At 34.5% G+C, this 10301-nt stretch overlaps 1 protein-coding gene across 1 annotated transcript; it reads right to left on the minus strand.

Annotated features, from left to right (window-relative positions):
* Positions 1 to 668: 668 nt before the first annotated feature.
* Positions 669 to 9452, minus strand: LOC131029267 (leucoanthocyanidin reductase-like; the record flags this gene model as incomplete). The annotated part of the gene is made up of 6 exons (XM_057959690.2): positions 669 to 867; positions 1034 to 1237; positions 1340 to 1577; positions 1664 to 1794; positions 2315 to 2487; positions 9409 to 9452. Coding segments are annotated over 6 exons (957 nt in total), but the record flags the coding sequence as incomplete, so codon positions are not given.
* Positions 9453 to 10301: the final 849 nt, after the last annotated feature.

Raw genomic sequence — 10301 nt, forward strand, 5'->3', positions numbered from 1 at the left:
ATTGTTTCTCCATTATTTAATAAAGGAGTCCATTGTTATTTTGGTATGTAAACTGGCCTTTGTAAATCACTAAAATTGTTTGATAAATAAGTAGTTGTGGAATGTGAAAAGTCAAGATATTTGATACAGAGTGAGTGCATTGATATAACACACGGCTGCGATTTTCATTGCAAGATTGTAATTTGCACTTTGTTAGATAATAGAATAAAAAAAACATTTGTTTCTCTTGAATGTAGTCCATATTAAATAAACCACATTAAATCTATGTTATAAATTATTATTTTTAATATTTTATTCTACATTATTATTGATATTATTTATTTCTCTAATTTTCGATGGGCAAAACTATCATCTATAGAAGATACAAATGGAAGTCTATATATACTAGAAATATCTTTCCTTACCATTGGATGGAAAATAAAAGAATGGTGAAGAATACAGTCCATGAAATATTTTTGTATTTCTGACAGCAATAATTAGTTCCATCTAAAATAGGAAATTTTCATTCTAATTAAGACATTGATTAACAAACTATAAAAATACGCGGACGTTCCTTGGATTTTTTTTGAGATTTTTCTGCCACAGAATTCGGCAGATCTAGAGTTTCAGACTGCAAGTTACATAACTGTAGGCAAAAAATATTCCAATAATTTTATTCAATACTCCGTGAGCTGTATTCAACGGTTGATTATACTGAAATTCAAAGGTACCCATCGAAGAAATCTTGGACTGTAGTGTAGAGAATCTCTGGATAAAGCTCACAAACTTCCACGTCTTTGGGCTCTTCCATTTTAAAATTGTATTGACACCCATTAATGAAGATGTCATGTGTCAGGGAAGCCACTATGCTCTCTGGAATATTGTTGGCTGCACAGAGAAAAATCGATATTAAATTATTTAATAAATGTCCAATCCAAGTTTGTCGTTGATTAGCTTTTTATTTCTGAACAATTCGTTTTTCCACTGCGCATATAATTAACTCATTTAACATTAATTAAATAATATATAGACTATGCTGCATCGTAATATATACCTTTGGCTAAGTCCAAGAGATCTTGTTCTGAGATACAAACCCGAGGAAGAGTTTTTCCAATCTTCTTCTCCCAAATTGCTGCAAGCTCATTCAGTGTGAGAAAATTCTTGGGTGGTCTGAAATGCACAATTTTGTTAACAGTCCGGACATCCTCCACAGCCTTTATGGTGTACTTCCCAATGTCTTCCCCAGTCACAAAGTATGCTGTTATTAGCAACCCATAAATCAATACAATCAGAAACTAGTAGTATTAGATTTCGGATCAGAGTGCATCATTCTCTAATATAATATTATATAACATATTACCCTTGATGTTTCCATCTCCATAGATTTCAAACTGGTCTTGGGGAGGAGGAAGCTCAGAGGGATGGGTATGATAAAAGTAAGGCCAGCCAGCAATGGAATTGCAGCAGATGTAAGTGTATGGAATGTTGGCTGCCTCTACTGCCCTCCTAATAAGTCTCTTTTCTTTGTAAAAGCTTAGCCCCGGCTCCACTGGATTGTCTCTGTCTATATCATGCCCAAATTCTGAAGGAAGAAACCTCTGCATCAAATTTGCTCAACCATTCTTGGGTCAGTTACAACTTAGAAGCATTAAAAAGAAATAATGTTTGGGTTCTATGACCTGACCTTAACCGTGCCAATTTCTTTAATGGCGTCTACAATGTTGAGCTGATCTGTAAGTTGAGCGCCACCTACATTAGAAATGACAACATCGATGCCTTGCATGGCCTTTACCATTGAATTGTGATCGTTTAAATCTCCGTGCAAAATACCCATTATAAGACAATGTATGTTTATAAGTCCCATTACAAATTCCATAAGACCCATTACAGCACACAGTGTACTTTAATAAGTCCCATTACAGCACACAGAGACGTTAATAATACTCATTTCAAAATGTGCAAGACCCGTTACAACACACATTTACAATTATAAGAGAGCTATTAGTCCCAGCCAAATTAGACCCATTAATATGGAGAGTGACTGAACAACCCTTCCTAACATAATTTTTAAATGCCCAACTTGACAACAAGACAGTCAAACATGATTAGTTGTAAGCTGGTCGCTCTATAACTATAAGGCAAGCACCTGCAATAATAATTACCATGGACAAACCAGCAAAGCTTAATTATATATTCTAAACTCATATAATCAATCAAAACAATCTATAGTCTCTATGAAAACAATTTCAAAACAATTACACACGTTACTACTGTTTCTTACATATCACTCTGGCCAAGACTACAAAAATCATCTCTCTAAGACAAAATTTCTGACATACATAGACAATGATAACACCAGAATCTTTCAATTCATGAAGGCACTTTTCTTTGGCAGCATCAAATGCAGTCGTGGGTCTTAGAAGAGCATAAGTAGGATGGCCTGCAGCTACAGCTGCAAGAGCAACAAAGCGACCAATATAACCAGTGGCTCCAATCACTAGTATTTTACTAGTACTAACACTTTTCTCTTCATTCATAATATGGTCATATGAGGCCATGGTTGATACCGAATTTTCCTCCAATATTTGAGTATGAAGGCAGAGATCGAAAGAATGAGGGAATGCGGCAGCATTTGCAGACATTTTTATTTCTAGAAAATTTGAGGCCATGGCTGATACTTAGGAATTTGGAGGAAATACGTTGGTGTCGGCAGAGCAGGCAAACGCGCAACATATGTATAGTAGATTGCTCCAAGAGAATTTCTCAATATTTTACCTATCATGATGTAGACGACCTGAATGTAACGCACATGGAGGATTTGTTCCAAGAGAATTTCTCAATATTTTTCCTATCATGATGTAGACGACCTGAATGTAACGCACATGGAGGATTTGTTCCAAGAGAATTTCTCAATATTTTTCCTATCATGATGTAGACGACCTGAATGTAACGCACATGGAGGATTTGTTCCAAGAGAATTTCTCAATATTTTTCCTATCATGATGTGCACGACCTAAATGTAACGCACATGGACGATTTGCTGTAGATCGGCAGGTAGATTCACCTTTTTCACAATAATAAAATAAAAGAGTATTAAATGTTCATGGTGGTTTCAGCAGTGCCCATCAAAAGATAGACTTCAAATATTTTTCACTTTTTTTACAATAGAAATTGAGAATGTGATGGAGATCTCTTACTTCATCTTAGTTTTCCTTCTTTGGAATAAATTGGAATAAAATGTTTGGGTGATATTATATATCTTAGGAAATCATTACGGTGAATGAATCCATAAAATAAACGATTTGGTTCCCTATTGGTAATCATGGAATCAGGGTCACAACATATTTCAATATTGTGTATACTTTTTAATTCGAGATGGTTATTGAGCTATCATTATAGTTGTATTAATATATTATTTTAATAAAGGTTGCATATTTTCTGTATTTTTTAATTTTTGGAGATGTTTATTGAAGTATTATTATAGTTAATATTCTTAAATTATTTAAAGGTTGTATAACTAGTAATTGCATTTTGGTGTGTAATGGTTATGTCAAAAAGGTGTGGAAGTGAGAGTGAATGGTTAATAACTTTATTGATAATTTGATTTACAGCTAACATGTTTAAATAAGGGTGTCATGTACCAGTTTGAAATATATGATGCTTATAACTGTCTAGCTACAACCTGCAATGTAATATAATCAATTTACACTAACAACCCACCTTATTACATTGGTCCTAAAAAAATCGAATTCACCTCGCCCTAGGGACATTAAGGCTTACACAACAAAACTGGCTAAATGCATAATATGAATACATAATTTTTAAGATCTTTTCCTAAAGAAGCATACCTGAACCAGGAAGGGCTCCATCAAGCTATCTTTTAACCCTTGGAAAGGTGTAGCTTTGAGCTATGTTCTTAAGCTCCTAGTCTCGAACTCTTGAATCACAATGTTTTGAATTATTCGACGATAATCCCTAAGAGATACGACATATCCATAAGAGATACGAAAGATCTCTATCATTGTATAATGACCGCAAAAGGGTGTGAACTTTGTAAAACTCACAAAACAATGTAACACATTCATAAATTTAAGCTTGAATTATATGGGACACAATAATAGCAATATTTTATCTTGAACTCTTGTCTAATTTAACAATACATGTGATGCAAAAACTATCCAATTCAATCAAGAAATTAATCATTAGGATCCAAGAGCATATGGAAGAATGACATTACAATGCCTTTTAAAATCAATTTGTCTATTGTATTACAAGCCTTATAAAACTCATAAAACAATGCAACTCGCCCATTTATTCAAACACTGGCAATGTAGATTCACAATAGTGTTAAAATTTTATTTCTTGAATATTTGTGTGATGCACTAGTATGCAATGCATAAAGTATCTAATTTAATTACAAAATTAATCACTTGGATCTGAAATAATTTCAATGAACATTGTTGCAATATGTTAAAGAATTAGTTTGTATATTATTGTGCAAGCCTATGAAACTCACAAACTAATACAATGCATTCATTAATTTAAACATTGGTAATATGTGGCTCATAATAGTTCTTAAAATTTCTCTAAGGACCTTGTAAGTCATAACAATGCATAAACTAGTAAATTCACTTGGAAAATTGATCATCTAGATTCAAGAGCATTAGTAAGAGAAGATTTAAATTTGAGATTTGACATAGAATTAAGATTGCATATATGTAATAGAGTTGATATCTTCATGTTACTTGCACTAGGATTGTTCCCTACAATATAGTCCTAGATTACAACAGATCATATTGATGTGATTTTTATTTATGTAACCTTTTGTAATGTGCTTTTGCATGTCTTATAAATAAATCAAACTTCAAAATAAAAATAATTCTTATTGTTTACACAACATGCATTAGTTACATGAGTCGGGGACCCTCGTTTTAAACTGACATGGTCTACAGTTTAATTTTTATATTTATATAGGCTGCCCATTTCTATTCTAAGTATAATTAAAGATGTTTATTTATTTTTTTTTCTTTTTTTTTTAATAAAATTTTGGTTTGGTTTACTCCAAGGCCCTATTGATGCATTTTGTTTAAGATCCTCATATCCTTTCTTTGTCGAATTAATTTTTTTTTTCCATATATAATATCCAAATTAAGATTTCTTGTCTATATATATATACTAGTTTTAGGTGAAGACATGTTTGTTAAGTACCTCTTGTCTAGATCTCACAATTTACTTATTCATTGGACCAATAGTTTTATGAAGAAAATGCATATGAATAGCCTTATAATAATTTAAACAATAATTTAAATGTACTAACCATTAGGAACTTTTTTCATTTGAGTTGTGACAAAGTCATGTGTTATGTTTAGCCATGTTAGTATGTTGTTGATTAAGAAAAACTAGTACGTTAGACAGTGATAATGATTACATCCACTTGGAGCCAAAATTATTTCATGTTTTGTTTCATTAATTTTGTCCTATATCAATATGACATTAACCAAATAATGGCTCAAGTAAAAATTTTGAACAACGCTCATGGAATCCATTAAGTAGGTGTCATAAAATGATCAAAAAGATTTCAATTGGTCCACCAAATAGCAAACACTTAAAGTCAATAGTATTATAAAAGAAAATAATTTTTTTGTAATCTAGCCTAGTTAACTGAGTGCACTCATAACCATAAAGAAACACTCGGTGAATAAAATTATTTAGTTTGAATTTTTTAGGGTTATTTTATGCTGCAGGAGAATCCTCGATTCACAACAATCTTGAATAAACAAAAAAAAAACATTTTCCTTTCTATTTTGTTTTTTGTTTGCAGTTTCAGTTTTCCTTTCTGTGTCCTGATTTTGGCTCACCAGATCCTATGGAGTTGGATTCTACTTGAAGAATTGACATCTTTCTTGCTTTCAAATCACATCTCATTTAGATAACTTTTTGACAAGATATCGCCACCAGTTTCCATAATAGTTTCTTGTAACTGGTTGTTCCTTTGTTACCGGTTGCCTGAGACCTATTTTGGTGATCTATTAAAACCCATTCTGAAGCTTGTGAAGCCTTGAGCGTTGATATTGATGTTTCTTGGTGTGTGGTCGACCTTCTATGTTTCTTCCTTTGGATTTTTTGGAGCAATCTCTTGGCAGAGGCCAACCTTGTTCATTTTACATGTTAGGTCTTCTTCTTCAGGTTTTGAATTTTTTTGGGTTGACTAGATCCTTTGGGTTATTACTGGTTGGATGTAATCAGGTTTCATGCAATAAAAACTATCTTTCTTCATTTCCTCCATCATATCTATGTGTTTTCGTTGTGTTTACTCTTGTTGATTGGTCCAGACTGATCTCCTTGAGGTCCCTCCTCACTGGTGACTGCTTCAAATGGTATCAGAGCTAGTTTGTGAACCTGTTGTTGGACATGGTGTTGTTTGTGCACGGGTTGGTTGGAGAGAAGATTGAGGCAACTTATGGACTTGTTTAGATCGTCGAATGTGAGGCAGAGCAAGGTTTGTAGGTAGATTGTTGGTCCTAGATCTTGAGCTTGAGGTAGTTAGTGGGCGGAGACTTGAATCAATCGTCGAGTGAGGTAGGTCATAGTTTGGACCGGTAGATCGCTGAGGAGAGGCAGTCGGAAGTTGTAGTTAGATCATCGAACCCCTAAGGCAGTTGCAAGTACCTTTTGATAGATTACTCACTTTTCAATTAACCTCGAGAGTCTGATGCACCACCAGTGTAGTTCTTACCGATTGAGCAGTTTTCAGTGGAATTGTTTGAGATCATGGCATTTCTTTATGTTTGAGTTTTTAGCGTTGTGGTTTTGGGTTTATTCCCTTGTGCTCATGATGTTTTCCGTGTTCAAGTTTCATAGAATTTGGATTTGTTTCAGGTGAGATGTGGATTCTAGTATTGGCCTGATTGATATGTGCTTAGAGATTAGCCCAAAAATGTGTTGAGAAAAGTTGGATCGGGTTGCGGTTGATCTCTATGACTTGCAGATCATTGGAGATGTCTCTTTGGGCCTTGGCCGGTATTCCCAAAGTTCCACACATCATTTTATGATTTGGAGATTGTTCTTAGCGATTTGAGCTGTCATGTTACCATTGCACGTTTCATGAACCAGTTGGTCTTTGGGCCGACTTGATCAATTTATTATTATTATGGATGGTATAAAGTGTGGTTGGTGAATCATTTGAATATAGAGAATTTAGAAGATAGAAGACTTTGTTTTGAGATCATGCGAAGTTGTAGATCCAGTAGGATTCTGATCCAGTTGGGCTGAGGCCAGAAGGTTGAGGTCCAGATCAGGATAGAATCAACAGACTGTTCCTGAAAGCTGACCTATTCTGTGGATGATCTGGATCTTATAATTGTGGTGTAAGCATTAATTGTATCCTCGAATGTGATCCAACATGTGGCATGTGTAATTCTTCAAACTATTATAAGATTCATTCATATTGTTTACCGATTATGTGTTCGTTGTTGTTACCAGTTGTTCTTTCTACTATTTCTGGTATTTTATGGAACCATTGGGATCTTGGAGAACTGTTGATGATAACAAGAGCTTTGTGTCATACCAGAGAAGATGAAGAACCCATTCAAGACCAGATGTAAGGTACTCGGTAAGTGTTGTAAAGTTGTTATTGATAGTGGTAGTTCAAATAATCTTGTTTCAGAAGAGATGGTGAATAAGTTGAAATTGAAGAGATTGAAACACCCTAAGCCTTATCAAATAGAATGGATTCAAGATGAACATAAGTTGTTAGTAAGTGAACAGTGCTTGGTAAAATTGAAAATTGGGAATCATCATGATGAAGTTTTGTGTGATATTATGCCTATGGATATTTGTCATCTTTTGTTGGGAAGACATTGGCAGTTTGATAGATAGACAATAAATGATGAGAGGAAGAATACATAAACTATTGTGGCCAATGGGATGAAGCAAACCTTGTTACCTTTGGAGGAACCTTTGAAGGGTGAAGTCTGTACAAATGCAAGAATCTATTTAGTAGATGGAAGGAAATTCATGGATGGACTGAGACATGAGAATGTGTGTTTTTCTTTAATTCCTAAGAAGAATGAGAGACTGGACCTGGAAGGAGAACACCCAAAAAAGATAAGATATTTGCTGACAGAATACGAGGACATCATTTCAGATAATGTACCTCATGAATTGTCACCTCTTAGAAGTATTAGTCAAAGCATGGACTTGGTTCCTGGAGCTAGTTTTCCTAACAAAACTACACATCGGTTGACACAAACAGAGAATGGAGAATTGAATAGACAAGTGCATGAGCTATTGAAAAAAGGTTTGATTAGGGAGAGTCTAAGACCTTGTGTAGTACTAGCAATATTAGCACCTACGAATAATGGAGAATGGAGGATGTGTACCGATTCAAGAGTAATAAACAAGATCACAGTGAAATATCGGTTTTCTTTGCCTGGGATGGATGACATAATGGACTATTTGAGTGGACAAAAATACTTTACAAAGATAGAGTTGAAGAATAAATATCATCAAATCAAGATAAGAGAAGGTGATGAGTGGAAGATAGCATTTAAGACAAATGAAGGAGTATATGAATGGTTGGTGATGCCTTTTGGATTGACTAATGCACCGAGCACTTTCATGAGGCTGATGAAAGAGGTATTAAATAAATTCTTGGGTAAGTTTGTTATTATGTATTTGGATGACATTCTTATTTTCAGTAGAACAAACAAGGAGCATTTGTTGCAATTAAGACAAGTTTTACAAAGGTTGAGAGAAGAAAAGTTGTTGATCAATATCAAGAAGTGTACTTTCATGAGGGATGAGTTAGTCTATTTAGGATTTGTGATATCTGAGGATGGTTTGAAGATAGACCCTGAGAAAGTGAAAGCCATTGTTGAGTGGCCTACATGGGAAAGCATTGGAGATGTAAGATCATTTCATGGATTGGATAGTTTTTATTGGAAGTTTATCAAAAAATTTAGTTCAGTTTGTAACCCTATGACTAAGATCATGAGAGGAGATTGGAAGGAATTAAATTGGACCACCAGAGCAAACAAAAGTTTTGAATTGTTGAAGCAGAAAGTGGCTAAGTAGCCAGTGTTAGCTTTACTAGATTTCAATAAGGTATTCCAAGTGGATTTTGATGCAAGTGGAACAACAATAGGATCATTTTTGAGTCAAGAAGGGAGAGCAGTAGCATATTTCATTGAGAAATTGAACTATGCCTGGAAGAGATATTCAGTGTATGATCAGGAATTTTATGCTATAGTTCAAGCCTTGAAGAAATGGAGACACTACTTGTTGCCTAAGGAGTTTGTGTTGTATATAGATCATCAATATTTACAGTATTTGAACACTCAAAGTAAGTTGAATTAGAGACATATGAGATGGGTCAAATTCTTGTAGAATTACACCTTTGTGTTGAAGCTTAGAAGTGGGAAATCTAACAAAGTTGCTGATGCATTGAGTAGGGGAAGGAATTTGTTGACAGAAATGAGAGTGATAGTATTAGGTTTTGAAGATTTGAAGACCTTGTATGATGAAGACCTGGATTTTGCAGAACCTTGGAAAGCATGTAGAGAACCAGTTATGGTTGATAGGAGAAAATGGTTGGCTTATTTCATTCAGGATGGGATGTTATTCAGGGGAGTTCAGTTATGCATACCTAAGATTTCCATGAGAGAGAACCTAATCAAAGAGAAATACAATGGAGGTTTAGCTGGACATTTTGGCATTGACAAAACAGTTGCATTGGTGAGTGAGCAGTACTTTTGGCCCCAGATTCATAATGATGTTAAGAGATATGTGTAAAGTTGTAGAGTTTATCAAGTTGCAAAAGGTAGTAGATAGAATGTGGGATTGTATAAACCTTTGATAGTACTGGTAAGACCTTGGGAGGATATAAGCATGAATTTTATACTTGGATTGCCTGAGACACCGAGAGGGAATGATTATATATTTGTGGTTGTGGATAGATTTTTGAAGATGGCTTATTTCTTACCTTGTAAGAAGACATCAGATGCATTGCACGTAGCAGACCTATTTTTCAAGGAAGTGGTGAGATTGCATGGATTACCTAAGAGAATAGTTTTAGATAGAGACACTAAGTTTGTTGGCTATTTTTGGAGAGCACTTTGGAAGAAGATGAAGACAGATTTGAAGTTCAGTTCTACTTTTCATCCACATACTGATGGACAAATAGAAGTAGTTAGCCGAAGTTTGGGAAATTTGTTGATATGTTTAGTGGGAGATAAAACCGGAAGTTGGGATTTGATCCTTGCACAAGCAGAGTTTGCCTATAACAATTCAGTGAATAGAAGTACCGGAAAAACACCTTTTGA

Source organism: Cryptomeria japonica, unplaced genomic scaffold (assembly GCF_030272615.1).
Source record: "Cryptomeria japonica unplaced genomic scaffold, Sugi_1.0 HiC_scaffold_30, whole genome shotgun sequence".
Classification (NCBI taxonomy): domain Eukaryota; kingdom Viridiplantae; phylum Streptophyta; class Pinopsida; order Cupressales; family Cupressaceae; genus Cryptomeria; species Cryptomeria japonica.